Source organism: Anas platyrhynchos, chromosome 1, assembly GCF_047663525.1.
Source record: "Anas platyrhynchos isolate ZD024472 breed Pekin duck chromosome 1, IASCAAS_PekinDuck_T2T, whole genome shotgun sequence".
NCBI lineage: Eukaryota > Metazoa > Chordata > Aves > Anseriformes > Anatidae > Anas > Anas platyrhynchos.
In genome coordinates, this window is record NC_092587.1 from 154,568,197 (window position 1) to 154,592,675 (window position 24,479).

Below are 24,479 nucleotides of genomic sequence, written 5' to 3' on the forward strand. Positions count from 1 at the left end.
CACTAGCCCAACTTTTACAGAAAGGACTATTCATAATTAATTGATAATAATTCAATGCTTTTAGCTTGTGTTGAACTAGTAGAAACAAACCCAAGAAGGAAAAGAACAAGCCAGAAAGGAAAAGTCAATAGAAACAAACTATTCTGAGATCTCTCTCTAATCACCAAGCTGCTGGTCTCAGAATACCCCATGCTTGTGCTCATGATGCCAAACTGCTCTGGGAAAAACATGCTGTGAGATTATTACAGGTAAAAATGTAAATACATTCAAGGAAAGAAAACATCCCAAAATTACCAGGTCAGATTGCAAAGAATGATGAAACAAATATAAATCAGAGGCCTAGATATGTCTGGAGTCTAAATAGCCTGGAGTTTCCTGAAGATTTACCTATTCTGTAAAAATCACCTCTAACTCAAACTAATAATTTAATTGAGCAGTGTCTTCTTTAGAGCAAAAGGTGATTTAGAGTGAAAACAATTGCTTTCTACAAACACTAAGCCAAGATTTTGAAAAGTAGGTAGGGGATCCATGTATCCAAATGATGAACATTTCAGAGTCTACATTTTTAAAAACATCTAAATAGTTTCTGAATTCAGAGATTCTCACTTTGTGCTGTGTCTCAGACTTTAGTCTTTAAATCTCTACCTGCTCTAAAAACTCTTAGCCTTTATGACATCTAAGTAATATGCAAAAGGGAATCTTATTTTAATGATTGCAATGAAAAAGTAACAGTTTCCATTAGCAAGATTCAGGCTTCTCTCAAAAATTAAAATCATTTCATTTTAGCAAAACATCAGTCTACATAATTCAGTAATTTTTTCAATTAGTTTATTGTGAATATTGTATTAGTCCCAATCCTAAAGAACATTAAGATCAAAAATAATTTCTATTTAAATTAGGAAAGATTTAGCCTTCACAATCATTTTTCTTTTTCTTAAAAAAAAAAAAAAAAAGCTATCTTTTTTTTTTTTTTTGCTGAGTCATAAGTAATGTGCAAAGTCATACTTAAATATGTTACAAACAGTAAGAACATCAAACATGAAACAAACAAACAAACAAACACAGTGTTCTTGTTGGATAGAACAATAAAGGATGCTTTTGAAATTTATATTCAGAGAAAAAGTTTACTAAAAGATTTTTCTTTTTCTTTTAAGCTATATGAAAGTCTCAGACATCCACCTGAGATTCATAACGTTATTTTGCATTGATTGTCATGCCTCTCTCTGTATAATATTTTATACACAATAATGTTCCTCCTATGAATCATAATATCATCAAGATCTCTTGTACATAAGTCCAATTTGCTAGGGGAAAAAAAAAAAAAAAAACTTACAAAAATAAATTTACATAACTACTGCATACAAATAGGATTAGTGTACAGTTAACAAGAACTGCATTCAAGAGGAGTCAACAGCATTTGCAAGATGTTTAACAGCCAGCATATGAAGTAATTCTTAGATGCAGCTGCATCTGGATCATTTTCTAGTTTCTTTGTTTTTAACAGGATGCTCTCTGATATTACAATTTTATGTATAGTTAGTCAGCTTTAGAGGTCTTGTAAACACATGGTAATAGCAATCCTATCTACACAGTGGATCAAGTATGGAGAACTTCAACTCTGTCTTTAAAGGTAAAATAAATGACATCTGTAATTCTGTGTGAGGATAGTTTGGAAAAGTCCATAAACCAAAATTTTGGTTTAAAACGTTGCCAGGATTATTCACGGGCATGACATCCTCTTGAATAAGAGGATCTGTGGCCCAGATATGGATTTATTATGATGGAGAAAGTGTAGCCTTCATTAAACACCACTAATATGTTGAACAGGCACTCATACATGGCATCAGACCCACAGCATCTCAGTTGCACAGCCCTCTCCCTATGACTAGTGCCACCTCCACTCCTTGAAATAAAGGCCCAGAAAACTTGTCAAATAGCTAATTCTCATGCTGACTTTACCTTGTCGGCTTACTAATATAGACTGACTTTGTAAAAGAAGGGGTTATAAATTAAGACAGCTCAACTTACTGATGTTCCAATTCTTTTTGAAAAAAAATCTGGTCCTATGCTTTTTAAGACTGAATTCTCATAACCTTAGAATGTGCTGTGAGCAAAGCATTGACAATATTTTCTTTCCCTTTCATGGATATTTGTTCTCAGAAAGAGCAGTCAGGCATTGGAATGGGTTGCCCAGGAAGGTGGTAGAGTCACAGTCCCTGGGGGTGTTCAAAGAAAGGTTGGATGGGGTGTTTAGGGGGTGCATGGTTTAGTGGGTGACATTGTTGACGGTTGGACCAGGTGATCTTGGAGGTCTTTTCCAACCTTAACGATTCTATGATTCTATGAATTTGCCACTTGCTGGAGCTTTGAAAGATTTCCTGTACTGTTAGCTGTGCTGGTGGGCAGTCCACAGTGCAAGAGACTGTGTGCCAGAGATTTCTGGAGCAGCTGGAGGAAAGCCTTGATTTGGGTAAATCCTTCCATGCAGGGTTATTGTGTTCTTTCCTACCTCACTGGGACTTTTCTCCCCTGAGTTGGCAGGCAGCTTATTATGTACTACTTCTGGTTATCACAGCACAAAGTCCAGCCAAACATTGACGCAGTGACTGTGATAACATACTTTTCCTGTGAAAGGAGGGAGACATGCTGGAAATTGGCATGTACCATTCCTTTTTTTTTTTTTTTTTCCTTTCTTTTTTCTTTTTTTTTTTTCAGGACCTCAGCTTACTCATTCCAGTTAGAAAAAGAAACATTTAGTTTGGGTATGAATTTAGACTTAATCTGTACTTCTTAACCTTGAAGCTAGGAGTTAGTCCTGTATTCTTTTTGTCTCATCCATATATAGCTTGACTAACTAGAGAGGCAATTAAAGTTCCAGTAATATTGGGAGAAATTTCTGGGTACAGTTCATGAGCCTGTTTAAAAAGGCTAAGGCTGACACAGTTTTTTAATAATATAACTGTATGTGTGAGGCCAGTAATATAAAACCAACCTTGATTTTCATATTTTCTAACATGTCACAGGGAAAAGAGACTTTGTCAGCTACCCAGAGATAAATGGAGGTAGTATTTTAAAAAGGTCAAATAAAATTACTCTAAAAACTGTGTGATAAATCAAAATTAATTTCCAGTCTGAGAATACAGTATGCAAAAATGTCATCATGTTATTAACATTCCAGCCATCTACACGCATTCAGTGTCATATTTGTCTAGTAAGAAAAAATCAAAGACCAGTGTTTCTCACGTTTCTTAGCACTATTAGCTCCACAGAATTATGGGAAACAGAACTGGATTTTGTTCTTATTTCTAGCTCTCCACAAATGTTCAGTACAGTATCCAGATCCTCATTACAAATATCCCATCCAGCTGGAGACAAAACAGAACAGTATAGGGAATCTGGCTCAGAGGATGTTCATGAGAGCCAAACAGAGCCTATGTTAACATTCAGCTTTACTAATTCAAATTTCCATATTTTTTAAAAAGAAATCTGTTAGAAGTGTCTGAATATGATAAATAAATATGAGATGAAAGAGAAATTTGAAATGGCTTCAGACATATTTTTCATATCAAAATCACATTTGCAAATGGTAACCAAGTTGTCAGCCATATGTTTTCTATTTCATTATTTTATTATATTTTCTGATTTCCTGGTGAAGAAGATATGGTCTAAACCCAATACTACAGGCAAGGCTCAGATAATCTATTTCTTTCCTATCTTTCATTCTGAAAAGACAGTGGTATGAAATATTCATTTATTATTATTTATTTCACGACTGACTATAGTCTGCTTCTCAAATTCACAGTAAAGATCAAAGCCAGTGTTTTGCACATTTTCTAACTTTTCAATGCAAAATATTCCTGAAAATTGTATCTCTCTATCTATTCATGAAACAGCACAGATATCAGTAAATATTATATGGAAGATTATTCTTCAGTCTGGACTTATTTATGTGAAAGACAGCAAGCTGCATGTAACAGAGACTTCTGCATTTAGTAATAAAGAGAATAAAGACCTTGTGCTTCTAGCCAACCCCCATGACTTGGAATCATTTCTTGAATGTTAACAGCTGATATCCATTTGTGATCATTTTGCTGCTGAGGCTTCTGATTGCCTATGGATGGAATAATGCCGCTTGCAAAGTAAGATGCCAGTTTTCCAGGACGCAGCTGCCAGTCAGTTCTGGGTAAAGGTGGGGACAATATATTGCACTGCCAAGGCTGTCTCATCTGCATGAAAAGCATTGTTTTTTGAGAGAGTGACACATCAATGCCAAGTGCCCAAGCCAAAATGAGAGACATGAATGAGAGTATGATATGGTGGTTTCAAGCACTTGACTCCACCAGAAAAAGGTTGAATTGCTGTAGGTACTCAGGGCAGCTCATTAAAAACACAGGTGTACAGCATATGCAGCAAAGAGTACAATCTACCAGTGCTCGTACAACACATATTTATGGGAAAAAACTGTCTCAAGTACAGATAAAATAGAGTATCAGAGCCCAAGATTCACATGTAAATGTTGTCTTGAGAAAACAAGCTAGTTAAAGCATATATTGTGACTGATTATGAGATATTAAGTAGTATTTCACAAAAAGCAATTTAAATAGGCACATTACTCACACTATAGTTATCTGACTAGTTCCTATTGGTCACATATTTTTTTTTTTTGTGCCAACCAAAGTTATGTATCCTTTTATATACTTACATAAGTTTTTACATAACTCTTTGAAGTACTGTTTTAGAAACCTTTCTAATTATATAAATTCTTAAGTTGTACAGACAAAAACTGTATTCCCAACATATTTAACACTCGTGGTTATGTGGTGCTTTTAATGTAAGTAAGTGCTACAGTGACCTCTGCTAATTGCAGAATATTAACCATAAACAGCCCAAAAGTCAGAAGGAAAAAGATGAATAAAAGCTAAGAGCCTCTCAGTGTAATCAAGTGTGGTACAGTACTGAGTAAAAATGTTTCTTGAACTTGATCCATTTCATGCCTTTCCTGAAGCAGTTTATATAACATTGGAATGTGCAACTTATATCTGTACTGCTGATGGGAATTAACAGTCAATGAGCCATCTAAACTTGGCTAGATTTAAGTCAACAAATCCTCTCAAAACAAAATAACAAACAAACAAACAGCACCACCAAAAAAAACAAAAACAAACAAACAAACAAAAAAAAACAAACAAAAAACCAAGACACCCACAAAATACAAAACTCCTCAACTATTAATTATTGCTTGAGTTATGTGGGATGCTGAGAAGGAACAAGGAGGATGTGAGACATAGACCAAGATAAAAACAGAAAATATATTACTCCAGAAGTTTAATGGCTAGAAACATAATAGTATCCCATGTAATGACCTGAATCAGTATATCTGAGGAAATATTGTAAATAGTACAGTTTATGAGATTCAAGATGTTTTGCTAACACTGATCTATTTCTATTTCTGTCAATATCTTAATTATTCTATAGTATTTGCATATGTGAATTTAAGAAACAATTATTTACCATTGACTTATTCTCAGATGGTGTATTTTAATAGGAAAATCCTATGCCTGACTACTTAGTCATATCTTTGGATCCTTTACTGAAAACCAAAAATTTTCAGCTGGTGACTAGCTAACATCAAGTTCCTAGTTTAAATACTGAGAATAATTAATTTAAGATTTAAAAAACTGAGTACTTCAAAACATTTTCAGAAATACTGTCATGAGTAAAGTAAGATTAGTCTAATTTTAATCAAATTTATTTGATGATCTATTTGTTTATTTATTTATTTATTTATTCAGTCAACACTGCTAATAAATCAGAAAATTGAAGTACATTAAGACTGTGCAGTTGTTGCCTTTAAACCATCTAATTTCTACAGAAAATCATTGTCTTGGTTTGTTCTCCTCTCAGAAATCATTCTCACAATTACTAACTAATAAATACTGATTAAAATGTCATTAACAATTGTATTTAAGGTACTTAATTAAGGAGTACTAAATATAAGATTTCATGATTAAAATTCTATCAACCTTTAACTTAATAGTTTCAAAATCCTGTATTACCTATTAATATTGACAAGCTAGATTTTTCCCCTCCTAGTACTGTGCACTTAACCAAGAAATCTGAAAGAAGAAAATACACGAAGAGTTATTCTCTCCTCTGCAGTTGGTGAAGAAACACAGCAATGTCCCGAGTTCAATTTGCATGACAGAAGATTGGAACTGCTTTCTGAAAACACTTATCTTTTTTCATTGTATATTGAAAAAACTTTTGGCAAAGGCACTCCAAACTTGCATATGTAGGTTAACCTAAATTTAAGATCATCTGGAATTCTGCTCAGGAAGGTAATTTTTTTTTTTTTTTTTTTTGCTTAATGAACTGGACTAGATGAGCTAACCCAAGGTATCTCCATGTTCAAAAATAGTTCAGAACAGTAGATCTGAATAAACCTCTATAAAAATAAGTAAGTCAGAAAAGGTTAGCTTTCATCTAAAATTCTAAACTTTTAGTTTAGTAAGCCTTTTGAGATGTTATTTCTCCTTATGAGAAATCTTTCCCAAAATTTCAGTGACGTGCATAAGAGAAACAGCAGTATATATATATTTTTTCCTTTTATGGAAATATAGAGGTGAGATCTTTCTTTTTGAGGAATTAATCTCTAGCTCAGAAAGTAGTTCTTGACACAAGTATGGACAATTTTTGACACATTTTAAAGTTTTAGTCTCATGAGTACATAGTTGAAATTCACTGTATAGTTTGACTCATTTTCCAGTATACATACGATATACATGATATATGGTATCTGACTCATTTTATGTACTCGTAGGATTACTACACCATGAAGTAGAGCAATTAATAAAAGATACAGAATGGAGGTCACACATTCAAATACTTCACTTTTCACATTAGGGTCAGGCTAATCTAGGCTACTTGTTCCAACTGAAGCTCCCCTTTAAATATAGTGAAAGGGGAACTCTATGCAGCCTACCATTCCCACAACTTTCTGAGGTAGAAGAGATTTCTGTCACAGTAAATCAGTTTATACCTTTCTGATTACACCAGGATACAATTTATGGAGCAATCAGAAGTCAATTCTCTCATTAGCTAAGCCCCATGCTTTGAGATGAGACCTATTAAAATGCTCAGGCACATCTTGAAAATGGCTGTGTGCATTTACTGATGCAGTAACTCCTTTGCCAGGTCCATACTCTGTAACAAAAAGGAAAACCCACTGATCTATCAACTCTTAAGTAAAACAAAACAAACAAAAAAACCCACAGCAATCACAACCAAACAACAACAGATAAACAAACCAAACCAAGCTAATGAAAACTATTTTCTCAAGGTGAAAAAACAAATAAACAAAAAACCCCGCTCCATTTCCCAAAATTAATAATACTCCAAAGCAAATATATCTGACTAGATGGAAAATAACTATATTTGAACTACAAAATACCAAGGCATAACTGTATTGATACTGAAGTAAAATTTATCTGCACAAATTATTATTATTATCTATTATTATTATTATTATTATTACTGGGGATAATTGTTTTTATTTTATTTTATTTTATTTTATTTTATTTTATTTTATTTTATTTTATTTTATTTTATTTTATTTTATTATTTTATTTTATTTTATTTTATTTTATTTTATTTTATTTTATTTTATTCTTTCTACAAGTGAGAGTGAAAATTTAGATAGACAAAAGTAACTCTGGGCTCTTAAGAAATATATCTTCACTATACCTGATTTCTGTAATGACATACACCACGGATGGCTTTGTTCTATTACAAATATAGTCATTCTTGTCACGCTTACACAAGTTTAAAAACAGTATGTCTTTAATGACTGAATTTACCTTGTGAAGCTCATAAGGGTGAGTTAACACTGAGAGTCAGCACCTTTTCACTCCTAAATCAGCTTTTTAGCTTTTTTTTTTTTTTTTCTGTCTGTTTTCAATTCAAGTTATATTTCTCATTTCTACTTTATCCAGAGTGCTCTAGAGTCCTAACCATGCTAAGCTTAATGAGTAATGTAAAGTAACCATAATGTAAAGTAACCATAAATGCTAGCTTAATGAGTCCTTTAAAAATATGGAATATAAATTCATTTAAAAAAAAAAAAAAATTACATGTAAAATGCATGGTTGGATTTTCTGCAGTTGTGTGAAAAGGAAACAAAAGACTGTAAGACTTCTTTAAAACATTGACAAGAATGCCTTAGGTAATTCCCATTTTTGGGTGTAAAGAAAGTTTCACTAAGTTCCTGGGATGTCCACATTATCAGGCAGTTTTAGCTTGGACTAGTTATATTCTGGCCCATGTATTGAACAGACAGTAGTGTTTCCCTCTTTTTCCTCTCCTTTACTGGAGAAGGACTATCAGCTATTTAACATCATTCAACTTATACAAGATATGAATTCCTAGAGGTGCCTATTTTCTCAGCAACTTCTGAACACTCAATCTTCTCTGCATTATTAGCCTTTAACTTGGTAATAAACACATTTCTGTGTGTTTTCCTTTGCCAGAACTCCAGTTAGTCTTCTCATTCCTGGCCATTTGCCACTGTCATGTTAAGTATAGCATTACGTTTGAATATCTTAGAACATTTAGGAAACATTTTACTTCTGAAGCTTTTTGGATGATACTGAAAATACATGTTGGTAAAAGCATGAAAGCTCCATTAGAAGACATTTGTTTATTCTCACTGCTTTAAAGGGTATCATCCTGACAGCATAGCAGATTTGAGTTCTTAATCACTGATAAAAAATGAGCAAGGACAAGTGACTCCAAGCAGTGATTCATCTTTGATCTAAAACAGACAAAACTAAAACTATCAAATATAAAATTGGTTCAGAAACCCAAAGTAATTCTCTGCACTTGTTTATTGAATGTTTTCCTCTGTATTTGGATTGTCTTTAAGATTGTCTTAAAGATATTGGACCAAAAAATGCTTTCTGCCATCTATACCAACGTTTCACATAAAGAAACAAATAACCATCAGAAGGTAAGAGCACACAGTCATGAGCTTAAACGGCAAAATTTGCACACTATTGTGTGCATTTTATGTACACATAAATATACACACTATTCCTCTCTTTCTATTTACATAATGAAATATATTTGAACCTAAACATATGTAAGTGGATTTCAACCATTATCAATTTATTAATTGCAAAGGAAGAGATTCCAATTCACTGCTCATATAACGTGGTGAGTTCTTCCACTAGTTTAGTTTCCAACACAGCACTCTGTGAATCTTTGTGTGCCTGTCTAAAGAGAGGACAAGAGATTGAAGTGTTGAAATGAATCATGACTTGATTAAGCAGTAAATTCATTCACTTTATGGAGTTCTAATCTTTCCTTGATAGATATTTACTCTTCCTTCTAAGGAGCAATACACACTTAGCAAGAAAAGAAATTTGATCATGAAAAAAAGAAAGTAATTCAATACATTTTAACATATTTCCTTCTTGTACCAAATGACAGTCTGTTCTGTGTCATATCTTAGCCAACAGTAAGAATACCTTAGTGTTTTACACACCCCACTGCATAGGTCCTACCTCACTACATCAGCACTATTAATGCGATATATCTGTCAAGGCTTATTAAAATTCTTTTTGATGTGTATCTTGGCTCATAAACCTCCACACTGTACTGATATTGCTTAAGGGAATGTCCTTGTAGCACTGACTCTCTGCAGATGGGATGATAAAAGGGAAATGTTCAAAACTTTAAAAAGTTTAGTCTCTAGCAGAGCTTCATTTTCTGACAACGCTTCTTTTGAATTGTGTTTTGTGTTGTTGCTCTATAGCTGTTCAAAAAATTGTTCACAGACTGTTTTAACTCATAGAGAAAAACTCTTACAAATAAATAATAGAGCGATAAAAAGTGAATGATGGATGTCAATACATTTTCATATATTTATCCTTTTCATTGCTTTTTATACATGTTGTGCCTGAACCCATCTGCAGGTAGCTAACAAACCCTGGTAGCCAATTCACTCACTCAGAGTGAGCAAGGATTTATGAAGTCAGCTGAAGCAGTGAATTTTGTTCATGTTCTTCTTCATATATATAATCTTTTCTGCTCTTCTAGTTGTAATGAATTACTACAGGGTACAGGAATTGCTCTTAGGAACTGCAGAGACTATGCTCCACATTTTGCAATGTCTCTGTTGGCAGATGACGGAATATGCTTCAGGAAAGTATTAAACATCTACATAGTTTTTCAACAAAATTGCATGGGATGATTTTATTTGAATTTAACTGCATACAGTGATAGTCTATAAGTGTGTTACATTTGTTAACCATTAGTACTGTACTTATGCCTTTAAATGGTCATTTTTTGACTCAAAATCTCTGCTATTCCACCCGAATTTTCTGAGCAGTAAGTTGTAACTGGCTAGTTCAGTAAGCAGGAACTTGCTATGGTAAGTTCCACAGGCTCTCTGTGAGACCTTTGCTTTAATAAACTTTGCTTAGTATCTGGTTTTATACAGATCTGAACAATCAGACCCTTAATCAAGTTGAGATTGAAGTCAGTGGCTGTGGAATTTTTTTTCTGATTCAGGAGGAAAAGTGGGAGGAGGGAAAGGGAGACAGACTGGATTTTAAATAATTGGCCTTAATGTACAAAAACATGCAGTGTACAGACATATGTACATTCACACTGCTCCAGTACTAAGCTAAGTCTGGAAGATAATTCTCTCATTTAAGTTTCTCTCATAAATTCAGTCTGAATAATCAGACTGAAAATGATATGGACATAGGATGCCCTCTTGGAGGTTAGAGGAAAAAAAAAAACACTGTTGGGCCATTTTTGGTTAAATATTTACATTATTTTTTTTTGTCTTATATACAGTAGATTTCCTGTAAAATTTATAAACCTTCTGAAATCAAAGACCAAAAGTCAAATTTGCACAGTATCATGACAGACCTGAACATCAAGGTGTCTTGAGCAATTTTAAAAACAAAACCATTTTCAAGAAAGGAGAAGTTGTTCCTAGGTTAAAACCGTGCTGAGGTTTTGGGAAATAGCAAACTTGCCAGTTGCCAAATGTTGGCATACCCTTATGAAAAACAGGCAGCGTATTGTCCTGTAATAAAATTCTCTCCATATATACTTAGTTGTTCTAAGCTATACATCTCTCTCACCAGTATATGATGCAGAGTAGAGCAGAAACTAAGTCCTCTCAACTTTGTTGAAAGCTCTACCACCATTCTGTCTGGTACATCTAGTTTTTCACTCAAGGAATGAACCTGGGGTCTTTCAGAAGACAAAAAAAAAAGAAAAAGAAAAAAAGAAAAAAATAAATAAAAAAGAAAAGAAAAAAAAACTTCTTATCAAAACAAAGTAAAGTAGAAGCAGACAATGGGAAATAGAGATAAGTTTAAAATTTTATAAATGACTAGAATTCTTACACTGAAATGCTTCATTTTGTATTCTGTTATTCATATCAGCTTTCTTTTTTCTGGGAGAGATATTTTGAGATGCAAGACCTAAGCTGACAATGAAGCCAACTTTCACTGACCTCTGAATAACTGAGAATTGAACTTAGATCCACATGGTTTATTTCAGACTTCTTATTTTGAAGTCCTAAAAAAATTTGACTTTTTAAATTTGTTGCTGATGACTTACTTGACTAACATGCTTAAACAGATACACATTTAAAGTCCAATTAGTACTCCTGATGGGTTTTAGACAAATCAGATGTTTCCTTGACTAATGGTTTCTGTAGAAAGCTGAAAGGAGAAGAAGCGATTAGTTTTCTGGCATCTGTCTCATATGAGAAATAAAATGATTTGCTTTATCAATCATGATTGGAAAACAGTGCTTCCACAGGATGCTTTCAAAACAGGATGAAGAAAATCTGTAAAAATAGTCATTCTATAAAGTCAGAATTCTGCAAAATGATACAGATCTCCATGCATTGCTTAACCTTCAAACTTTTTAATATCCTTACTCTTCCCATTTGATTCTTTTTAATTTTCTTTTACTCACCTGTGCTAAAACACAGAAAACGTAAAACCTGCAGTAACATTATTTACAGAGAGGGTCTAAATCTATCAGGGTCAGCAAGCTCTTAGTTGTGCTTTGCTTCTTCATCATTATTTTTGTCATGACATGGCTATGTATAATGCATTAGGTTCTATCCTTTGTTTTAGGAATTCTTCTGAAAAAGTTCTACATATCTTCTTAACTTCTGCAGGTGCCATTCAACATATTTTGCAGGTGGGAAACACAATTGCTTTGAATAATTTGAAGGGTTTTCTATAAAATATGCTTGGCAATCCTAGAGAAAACCCAAAGAAATAAATTATCTTAAAAATAATAATAATAATTTGAATAATTATTTTTATAATGTGCCATTATAGTGTTTAATGACATTGTTAAACTAGAATACATTCATTTTGGTTCTGAATATATAGGTAGAATTTTAATGTAGAGCAGACATCTAAATAATGTCACAGACATCTAAAAAAATGCACAAACCAAGAAAAAGCCCTGTAATCAGCGTATCAGATGATCTTTGTTTATGAATGATATGGATCCAACTAGAAGACAGGGCTAATGCAATTTTCAAGATGTGAAATGGTATGTGTTGAATAATAAGCTAGGTTGGTAGATCTTTTTAAATAGTATTGAGTAAGACAATGTCTGGCTGAGCAGTATGACTCAGTTGAACTCAGGCCATTGATTATATCTGACAATTCTAATAGAGGTGACATATGCCACTTTTGCAGATATCCTAAAAAAAACCTTCATTTTGCTTTCATTGGAGTCACTGTTTCATTATAAGCCTTTTCTCCTCAGCTACTCTTCTGGACTATCTGATGCTCCACTGCACATAAGGTGGAAAAAAGATCACTGCAGTAAGTCTGAGACATCTGGAAGACATCTAATTTATGATGGTTTATTTTCCCATGAAATGACTGCAAATGAACTAAATTAGTTTGTTTCCTTTTTTCTTTCTATGAAAGACGGAAAGATTTCCTGCACAGCTGGAGAACCTAAAATCAAAAGATACTTCCCATAAAGCACTCCAGCATAGATGCTATTCACCCTTGTATGCCATAGAAGTCTCTGAGCCCTGAGAAACCCCCGTCTGGACAATCCCTTAAATCCCTGTCTGAAGAATGCTATGTGACAGGAAGAGGAAAAAAAAAATGTGGTCCATTCATGGCATGATATGATCCCATTCTTGGAAAGATATATTAATTCAATATAGTTTAGTGAAAACTATAGTTGATTTTAGATCTCCTTTCCCTCTGTGACTTTAACAAGTCCAATATTTTTGGCTAATGAAGTTAAATATACAGGTCACATAGCTCTTTATCTGTCACGTCCTGCAAATCATATTTTCCAGTATTAAAGTAGTATTCGTTTTGGCTTTTAATTACCTGACTTATCAGCATGTTGTTTTTTTCCCCCCTCCCTACAATAATTACATTTTGAGTTAGTGTGACATTCGATATTGACCTTTGTTTATAGCTCTCACAAACAGTAGAATGTTTATTTATAAACCATGAAAAGAAGAATTTGTAAGAATATTGATTCAGTGTATTTAAAAGGCAGTGGCTTGGCATTCTGTGAGTAGAAGTAATCACAGGCAATTACTAGAGACTACTTTTCACTGCTAATCTTGAGCCTAACCTTGTAATCGTGTTTCTTTGCCCATATATATCACCAAGCTCCTAATGTGAAGTCTGATATCAATGTAATTTAATAAGATTCAGGGGAAGAATAGTTCTAATTGGTTTAGAAGAAGGCAGACATATAGGCAATGCTGGGTAGTGAGGAAAGTATTGTAAAAGGCATTTTTATTTTGTAATAAAATTATAATTAATATTTAAACGTATTAATAAAATATATTGTTAGTGGTTGGGTGGCAAATTTTATAGTTTATGCTATCAAAATCACTAAATGCCCCTAATGGTGCTCCTGAGCTAAGCTTCACATTATACCTCTGTATACTTTATAAACACTACTTTGATTGCTGGTAGCATGAATTTGCAGGCATGGGAGGCAAAGTCAAAGTAAGAATAACTCTTCTTGTCCTTATCCCAATATATACCAGGAGAAAAGTGGCCAAATTCAGAAAAAGCTTAGAGAAAACAATAACTAAAACCCCAGATCTATGTAAACAGAAGTAATCTGTGTTGATTTGGTGTTCCCAGAGTGTCAGATTCAGTGTAAGAACCAAAGATGATGTATCTGTCTGCCTGGGATTAAATTAGAGCTCTGACCTGAGCAGCAGTGGAGTAATGACAGCTATCCTATGACTGCGATTTCAGGTAGGGTTGACTACTCATACTTCATTATCTCATTATCTCTCTCTCTTTTTTTTTTTTTTTTTTTTTTTTTTTTTCCCCTACCAAACTCAATGTGAATTTACCTAGGTTAAGAGGAGAAATTAGCACAGGACAGGCTTGAGAAGTCATGCTAAGGAAGTATAATTTTTTTTTTCTTCAATTTTACACAGCTCTCAATTAAATGTATATGGAAAAAAAATACAGGAAAAAATATTCTTTGGGTGGAATGCTATCCCAATGGGAAAACACTGTGTTAAGGAAACTGCTCTGCCTCTACCAACTCGTAGGATGTCTGAGGCAAATACACGTCCACTTAGGGATTTAAACTGTCTTTTGATTTGCTTTTAGTTTCAGTCTTAACTATTTTCTGGGAACTTCTATTTTCTACATGTTGTGTTTGTTCCAGCACTGTTCTTTATTTAATGAAAAATTTCTCCTGTACAACAAACCTTATGCTGCTGGTTATTCAGTTATGAATATGTTTTGGAAAAGTATTTTAGGAATCCTAAGCTCTTGCAAAATAATAAAGACCATCATTTTTCACCACTCATTGACAGTTCAAAGACAGTACTATGATTACTGGAGATGTTTTGTTATGAGCCAGAGAGATTAACTTATCATTATTTATTTGTAAAGTATGCAGAGCTCAAACAGTAGAAGATGAACATGAAAATATACATACGCCTTCTCTGTCACATTATTGGAAATCACAACTGGCAGAAACTTCAGAAATATTTTCAGTAGTTTCTTCAGTTTAACATTAAATACCAAACCACAGCTGGTCAGGAAGTTTGCAGGGTTTTTATTTGTTTGTTTCTCCCTCTAAGAAAAAGTTGAGAAAATCAAAATACATTTAAAAACATTTCTCATTTGAATATAGTATATTTTTATTAAAAAAAAAAAAAAAAGTAAAAAGCACAGTTTTCTCCACCAAAGCAAAACAACCTATTCTACAGGTTTTTAGGATATGCCAAAATGGTAGAAAAATGGATAATGGAAAACATTTGCCAATTATTTCTGAGCCTGTAGCTTGGAAAGCCTAAAAATATCTGCTAGCTATATCTTAAGAAAGTATAGTAGGGGAGAAGCTCTGCTCCTGTACTGACCTTTAAGTTACTGGGCATTGAGGCAAAAACAACTAAACAGAGCTTTGGTGTGCACACAATGGCACTTCCTATATTATATATTAATGAGTAAATAGGTTTCATTTTTCTCACTTTAAAAAACAAAATCATTACTTTTTTATGTGTATACACAACTTTACAAAGCACATACAGAATTTAGTGAGCTGAAAGGTACTCAAGACTGAAAATCTACATTCAGTGGAAATTTAACAATACCTTAACAGAGACTGACAAATATTTAATGTATTAGTATGAGAAATACACATTAAAACAAACAAACAAACAAACAAACAAACAAAAAAAAAACAAACAGAAACTAAAAAAGTGCAATTGGATTTTGAGACTCTGGGAAAAAGTTCAAATAAAACTTTACAACTTTATATAGATTGAATGCAAATATGTCTGTCTTCATGATTATTGTATAATATCAAATGTCCTAAAACCAAACCAAAACCAAAACTTAATCTGTTTATTTAAATGGGATCTATCTGAATTATAATCTCACTTACATAAGCAAAGAGCAAGTGGAAAAATTTTGAGATATGTGTCAACTATTCTGAGTATGCTTGAGTGTATACATCTTTGGTGGTTTCACACTGATGGCAAATTCTGTTCTGGCACCTGGAACACTTCTTCTCCTCCTTCTTCACTCACCATGGTGTCTGCAGGGCTGTATCTCTCACATTTTCTCACTCCTCTCTCCCAGCTGCTGTTGCACAGCAGTTTTATTCTTTTCTTAAATACGCTCTCACAGAGGTGTAACTAGTGTCGGCCATTGGCTTGGCTGTGGTGGGTCCCTTTTGGAGCCATCTGGAACTGGATCTTATCAGACATGGGGCAGCTTCTGGGCTCTGTTCACAGAGGCCACCCCTGCAGCCCCCCTGCTACCAAAACCTTGCCACATAAACGCAATAAAACTTCCAGGGAACAGAAGTATTCCATGGGAGTAGATTCATTGTAAGGAATGCACTGAGTGTTTGCATGTTTTTCAGCCAGTAAAAGTGTTATACCCTCTCTGAAGAGAAATCTTCAGAAAGTGCATATCCCTGAAATAAGATAGGGAACAAATCCTTCTGTGTGTGGTACCTCTCAACTTCTTCCAAAAAATGTACCTGAATTGACTAAGAAAGTGAATCAAAAGTTGAGAGGAGAAGTTACTACTAACTTTCCCATTAATAAATCTCTTTCTCACATTGTTTAAGGTGTGTAGTCTTCATTATGTTTTATGCTGATAGCCTTTTGCAGTGGCATTTCAGTGAGATGATGGGTCCACAACCAGAAAGGAAAAAATCTTTTTAACTTGTGGTGGTGCAAGTAGGAGATCCCCACCAGTTACCAGACAGTGAAGCTACCAGACATGTACAAGCTTTTTGTAAAAGGGCTACAACAGTGTTTTTTTTTTTTTTGTTTTTGTTTTTGTTTTTTTTCCATTTCTCTTGCCTTACACAGATGTCGCATTCTTATCACAGAATCTTATGATATTAGAGTACAAATTTAAATCCATGCTGCATTTGTATGACTTTCAAAACAGCAACAAAAACGTTTACCTATCTCTTTCTTGGTTGCAAAGTTATGTGTTAAATTTAAGGAACAGTTGTGGTATTTTTAAATGAAGTTTACAGAAGAAGATTTGTCATTTTCTATAGTAGATAAACCAACATAAAAATACACATTTATGATACAATCATGAAAGCTTGGATCTCAGAGTCATCACAGCTCTCTTCAGGATATTTATTAATTTTACACATGGTCACTTGAATTTTTTGTACCTGCCCCACAAGGCTGCATATGGCAAAGTCCCTAAAACTAGCAGTTGTTTTACATTTGCTGTAGGTATGAACACAGCCACTGAGATTTTAATGTGAAAGTCAATCTTGTAGTCAAAGCATATTCTACATTTAAGTAAAAGTGTTTTATTATTATTTTTTTATTATTAACATTTTTATCAGTTAATTTGAGTTGGAAGGGATCTTAGTCCAACATGTTGCTCAATGCAGGGAGAACTCTGATGTCAGACTACAAAATCTACTTGTCTCAAAAGGCTTTGTGCAATCTGGACAAAACCTACATGCATGGAGCCTCACAGCCACTCTGGACGAATGATCCACTGCTTGACTGTATGCCTAGTGGAAACTTTCTCCTTCTTCTCAGACTGAGCTCTTTTTGTTTCAGCTCATACCACCATGCCCCGTTGTGAAGAGCCTCACTGATGACAATGGGAGGGGCAGAAGGCCAGCTTGGCTTAGCAGAAATCATCTTCTAGAGCTTAGCTAGCAAAAGAAAAGGTTATGGCCATGGGAAGTGAGGTAGGGAAACATAGGTGGACTACAGAAATGTTGTTTGTCGTTGTATGGAGAAAATCTGTGTGGCCAAAGCTCAATTAGAGTTGAAGCTGGCTAGTACTATTGGTACAGAAAAAAAACAACAAAAAAAAAGTTTTTTACAATATGGTAACATCAAAAGGAGGACCAGAATTAACATTGGTGCATTACTTGATGAGGATGTTCACCTCACAAATAGGGATGTAGACAAAGCAGAGACATTTAATGCCTTCTTTGCCTCTGTCTTCAAAACCAATGATGGGCTCTGGGACCCCTGGAGACCTGAGTTGAAGGATTGTGACTACAGTAATGATAAACTCTAAGCCAACCTCAAACTTGTGCAGGCTTTGCTGCTTCAACTGAATGCACATAAGTCTATGGTGATTTATCCCAAGGTACTCAAAGAGATGGCTGATGCTGCCACAAGGACCTCTCTCAATTGTTTTTCAATGGTCTTGGAAATCTGGAGAAGTCCCAGTCGGCTGGAAGCTGGCAAGTGTTCCAGTTGTCAAGAAAGGGAAGAAAGAAGACTCTGGCAATTACAGATCTGTCAGTCTCACTTCAGTGCCTGATATATTATGGGCAAGATTATTCTGGGAGTTATTGAAGAACACCTGAAAGACAGTGCAGTCACTGTTCACAGGCAACAAAGGTTCACAAGGGGAAAGTCCTGTTTAACAAACTTAATTTCCTTCTATGACAAGGTTGCCTACCTAGTTGACCAAGGGAAGTCAGCTGATGTAATATTTTTGGATTTCAGCAAAGCTTTCTGGGTAAAACCTCCATCATACATCTAGAGAAAAAAAATATAATGCGATGGGTGAAAAATTGGCTGATGTGTCAGGCTCAAAGGGTTACAGTAAAGGGGGTTATATCAGGTTGGTGGCCAGTCACTTAGTGGAGTTCCTCAGAGCTCCATTTTAGGGCCAGTTCTCTTTAATATTTTCCTAAATGACTTAGATGCGGGAATCAAATGCATACTAATTAAGTTTGCAGATAGTAGTAAATTAGGAGGAGCTTTTGACTCTCTCAAGGGTACAGAGGCCTTTCAGAGAGACTGTGACAAATTAGAGAGCTGGGAAATAAGGTACAATATGAAGCTTAAAAAGAGGAAGTTCTGGGTTCTGCACCTGGGAAGGGCAAAGATGAATATACATACATATGGGGGGAAGAGAGGGTGGAGAGCAGCCCCACAGAAAGGGATCTGGGAGTTCTGGTCAAGTTGAATACGAGTCAACAGTGTGCCCTGGCAGACAAAGAGGCCAATTGTATCCTGGGATGCAACAAATACGGCATTGCTAGCTGGTCAAAGGAGGTGATTCTCCTGCTCTGCTCCACGCTGGTGAGACCTCAAATTAAGTACTGTGTGTAGTTATGGGCACTACAATATAAGAAAGACATAAAACTATTAACTTCCAAAGGAGGGTTACAAAGATGGTGATGAGTCTAGAGGAACAGAGGTATGAGGAGCAGCTGAAGTCACTTGGTTTGTTAAGCCTAGAGAAGAAGAAACAGGGAGACTTCATGAGGGGGAATATGTTTCCTCATGATGAGGAACATGGAGGCAGGCATTGATCTCCTCTCACTGGTGAACATGATGGGACCTGAAGGAAGGGCATGGAGATGCATTAGGGGAGTTTTAGGTTGGATATTAGGAAAAAGTTATTCTCTGAGAGGGTGGTCAGACACTGGAACAGGCTTCTCAGGGAAGTGGTTGTGGCAGTAAGTCTGATCAAGGTCAAGGAACATTTGGACAATGCTCTCAGACATATGGTCTGATTTTTGGCGGTCTTGTATAGAGCCAGGAGTTGGACCAATGATTCTTATGGACTCCTTCCAACTCTATTTTATGATTCTATAATTCTACGATAACCTCTCCAAAGGCAGTAAGCACAGCTGTAAGGTGCCCCTGAAGTCACCTTTTTTTTTTTTTTTTTTCCAGGCTCAATAAGCCCCAGTTGCCCAGCCTGTTATGCCAGGGCAATTATGAATGTCTTGACCACCCTTGTGGCCACCCACTGAACTCATTGTTTTTCTTGCATGGTAGGAACGCAAAACTGAAGTGAGTGTTTTAGATGTACTCTAATAGTGTCACTATTTGTCTATACATAAAACAAAGATGTACTGTATCTTGTGTACTGTATCTTGCACAAACTGCCAAGCACTTTTAAAGAGTTGCTTTCAAAGAGTTGCTTTCATGTTATAAACAAACACACGTGTAAAAAAAAAAAAAAAAAAGAAAGAAAAAAGAAAACAAACATACATACACACAACCAGGAGCATTTCTGAGCTATTATCATCTTCAATTGATACTATAACAAGTCAAATTTTATGACTACAGAGCTAATAGTTCTCATTATAGGATCTTAGGATCACTTGGCAGTCTAAAATTCTATCCTTTAAAGTGCTTATGTACCCCAAGTCCAGCAGGTGAGTTGAAGTTATTTCCAGGGTATGTGAGAAGGGATACACCTGCATGTTATGTGCATTTATATACATACAGAGGGAGAGTGACATCTTGGAAGGCAATTCACACCTTAATCTGGAATTCAGAAATTGTACATACATTTAGTGATTCACATAGCTTAATGCCTATAGTTTGATCCAAAAAATACAGTAAGTCCTAATGCCTACACGCAACAGTGACATCAGACCTAAGCAGACTCACTTAAATCTTGGCAAACAAGGACATCACTGCTCTTCACAGGAAACCTGGGGCTATAAATATACATGTTGTGTTCTGCACACTCATATCTGCCCCTAACCAGGCTAGATGGAATGGGATGTCATGCTTATGCTTTGCCGTTGTTCAGAAGAAACTGCAAGAATTGGCAGAACCAGAAATAAAGGAAAAGGTGACTGTAGCCCAGGAAGACTCTTGGAAGGAAGAAAATTTGGTTTTAGGTGGGTAACCAGTATCATATATTTCATTCACCAACTTTTAAGCACAAAATGACCCTTCCATGCAGTGTACTACACATAAAACCAGATTCTCACTTGTCAGCTACCTCTCTACATCCATAGCTTTTGAATTTTTAATTGCAAAATATCACATCATACAGGATAAGAAATATTTAGAAGCCAGGTTTCCTCATCATGTTGAGCACCTGAATTGCAGTTTCATTCAGCACTCAGCTGCACCTCTACTTCACCTCCTTGCTGTGATTTAAATGAAGCAAGAGAGTCAGTCCTTTTGACAAACAGGAATGGCTTAAGCTTGTAAATGCAAGAAACTATTGCAAAGGGCAAACATAAAAATCATGCATATGCTTACTTTCTAGAAGAGAGTGTTTGGGCATTTTGTTGTCACTTGACCACTTCAGAATTCAGAATATGGTTAATGTCCAAATACACTACAGACTAGGACTATGAAATAGCCAGATCACAGAACAAATATCTAGTTGGAACAGCAATTCAGAAAAAATAAATAAATAAATAAATAAAATGAAACACCATGTAAGAGAAAGTAATTCAGGCATATTTCTGGTACCCAGATGGTTTATTTTCGTGTGTTTCTTTCTTTCTTTTTTTTTTTTTTTCCTTACAGAGCTTTATTTATATGAAGCCCTCAAGGATTATAATTGTCATAAATATTTGCATAGATAAATAATTAAATATAAAATATATGTGAATCAAATTGTCCTTAGGGAAAGCTCGTGCTCTGGAGGTGTCACTCTTGGTCTATTTTCTCATCAAGAACATGACTAGACATTTCTAACAAAATCCATCCAGTTTCATGATGAATGAATGCTGCGAGGGCTCTGGTGTCCTAACAAACAGCAGCATAAATTTACTTTAAACATTTTAATTCTGATCATGACCATCATCTTTTATGCTAGCTGGTTTTGAATTGCTAATGAAAATCACTACCATGCTATAACATTGGTGGATATTGATATTTCGTTGTGTCCAAAGGGAAATGCTTTCTAGTCAATATTGCCATAAAATCTTCAGCAGGAATTAAAAACAACTATTATCCTTATTTATAAATTTAGTATGCATACATCAGCACACTCCCACCCCCACTACACCTCCCCCCAGAAAACAAAACCAAAAACAAACAAAAAACAACAACAACAAAAAAAACACACTAGAAAAACATCACTCCATTAAAAATATTAATACAAAAAATCAGATTTCAGTTTTCTAGTAAGTATGTTTGAAATAAATTCAGGCTTAAGAAACCCTGATTTTAGATTACCTTGGATACTCTGTTTGCAACCTCTCTGCCTACTGTCAGCCCCTGAACAAAGGTCCGTGCAGCAATGAACGCTCTAGTCACTTGAACCTTCAGCTTCCGGGGTACATCTCCAAATGGTTTCAGCTGGTCTGTATACTTGCTTACACACTCCAAGTAGTCCTCGGTAAAGTGATACTGGGGGTTTATAAGCTGGAACATCCGCTCCAGCAGCCGAGCCCAGAAATCATTCAGCATTTCCTCCAAGTTCACATTGCCTCCTGTGTAATACCGCTTCAGTTCTGTGAAGAGATCCTGGAAAACCTCCGAGTTCTGCATGTACAGCGTGCCGTATGTCCGGACAAACATGTCATTTAAGGATCTTTCTGCATTCTCAAGAAGTTCTCGGAAAAATTCTGCAGGGAAAACAAGGAGATGTTAGCAAGGAGATATTAGTAAAGCCCAAAGAGTTTTCTGATTACATTCCTACATTACCTTTAGTAAAGTTTGTCCTAATATATTGTTACTAGTTACATTCATTTATTTGGATTAGAAATAACTTTACTCAGAGGCAAGGAAAAATAAGGTATAGCCTGGATTCCCATTGACTTCCAGGTAGAAAGATGTTGACCCTACAACACTGAACAACAAAAATACACTTAGAATTTCAGTGAGGGTTGGTCCACTTACTATTTGAACATGCCATTCTCAGCCCCTTGTAAAATCCTCCATAGTCAGTATACTAAATCTGTTATGCTAAATGTGAAGTCATTAATATGATAGAAATAAAACAAAATTGTAATATTTTAAATATAGCTAGACAATGATAGGCTTTATTTATCTGAAGTTATTACAGTATAGGAGAACACCACAGAAATAAATCTGAAAAATTATTTCCAAATGTAATTTGGAAAGTAATTTGAATGAGACTTGGCTCTAAATGAGCAGAATTCTATTTAAAGTATTATTTGTCTAGGTAACGCTAAGAAAATGTTAGCACTCTCAATAATCTGCTACTCTACTATAGCACTGTACTAGAACCCTCCACCAGCTCTGTCACAGCCAGACTATTATTTCCAATTTGTGTTAGTTGTTGGTATTGGAATAGCAGACCTTACATTTTTTTTCAAATGCATTTCATACTTTACTGCTTCTGTGCCTCTTATGTACTCAGGTGCATAACATTACCTATTTCTAAGTTTTGGTTTCTGGAAAATATTGTTTTTGGGAACTGAGCCCATGGTATACCAATCACAGCAGAGATCTCTGAAATCTCTCTTTGGGCAGTGGAAATGTGTGATCATCTCTTTTGCTAAGATCCTTAGGCAACTCTAGATCAGCACGCATAGATGCTTTTGGTGGCATAGCATTCCATCTTCCTGTAGAGTCCATTTGTCATCCTCCTTAAATCTCCTTTGGAAAAGAGCTCAATGACTGCTGTGGCCTGTAAATGGGGCACTGCATACAATAAGGAAGAGATGGCAATATCCTTGGCAAAACATATATATTTGCTGCTGTTAAATGATTCACACTGATGCAGAAGCATCCAGCTCTGGGATGCCAGAAAATAAATATGTGGTTGTTGCCCATAGATGCATCCATGTTTGCTATCTGCAGGGACATGCTGACTTCTTACAGACTTGGCTAATACTGTAATATGTAAAAACCCTGTAAAAATTATGATAATGTGTAAAAATGTTTTGTGTAAATGTGTAAAAATTTAGCCCTGCTGTGGCTAAAGAGTCTCATGAAAATGAGGACTATTGCAATGCTAAAGACAGAATGGCAATTAAGAATGCATAAGAAAAAATATACACTAAATTTGGGAATGTGCAACAGTGATCACTTGAAAGAAGAATCAACCAAACGTTATGGACTAGACTGCATAGACTCCATAAGAAAACAGAGGCTCCTTTTTGGCAGAGATTGTGCAGAGTTGCAGTCTTTGATCTCCCACACAACCGCAAAAGGGTTATCATGAAAATGTATACACAGAACATTGAGAACACACTCACTACATCAAAGCACTTATTTAAATAAAAATATATTTAAATAGATGTATCAATGTCTAATATGTCATTAAAATCACAGCTTCTCAGATGGCATAAATTCAAATTGGAAAAGAATAAGCTTTCACCAAATACTTTATGAAAGAAAAACAAAAACAAACAAAACCAGAACAAAACAAAACAAAAGCAAACAAACAAACAACAAAAAAAAAAAGCACAAAAAACTCCTTTGTTCTTCTCTGCTGCCAAGTGGAATAACTTGAGCTACACAACATACAATAATGAGGTCTTCTGTATCGTTTTTTCCAAATTATCCACGAATTCTGACAAAGCAGTTTTAGAGAAAAGCAAAACAAAATTGTTTTTCACCCCTTATCCTGACATGTTAATATCCTTGACATCAGACTAATCCTTGCTACTATTTCATACAGTCAGCATTTCTTCCTCTAACAAATAATGTATACTGCCTTTGTTGCTGAATACATCTAATTCTCTATTCATGTACTATGAAAGGCAAAAAGATGGCCGAGAATTTG

At 35.0% G+C, this 24,479-nt stretch overlaps 1 protein-coding gene across 4 annotated transcripts in view; it reads right to left on the minus strand.

Moving 5' to 3' along the window:
• Positions 1 to 24,479, minus strand: part of GPC6 (glypican 6) — an 815,893-nt gene that overhangs the window by 336,963 nt on the left and 454,451 nt on the right. For all 4 annotated transcript variants that reach the window (XM_027443165.3, XM_072032457.1, XM_072032456.1 and 1 more), the window contains exon 3: positions 21,959 to 22,350. In XM_027443165.3, coding sequence (XP_027298966.2) covers positions 21,959 to 22,350 — 392 coding nt within the window. The remainder of the gene's footprint in view (positions 1 to 21,958; positions 22,351 to 24,479) is intronic.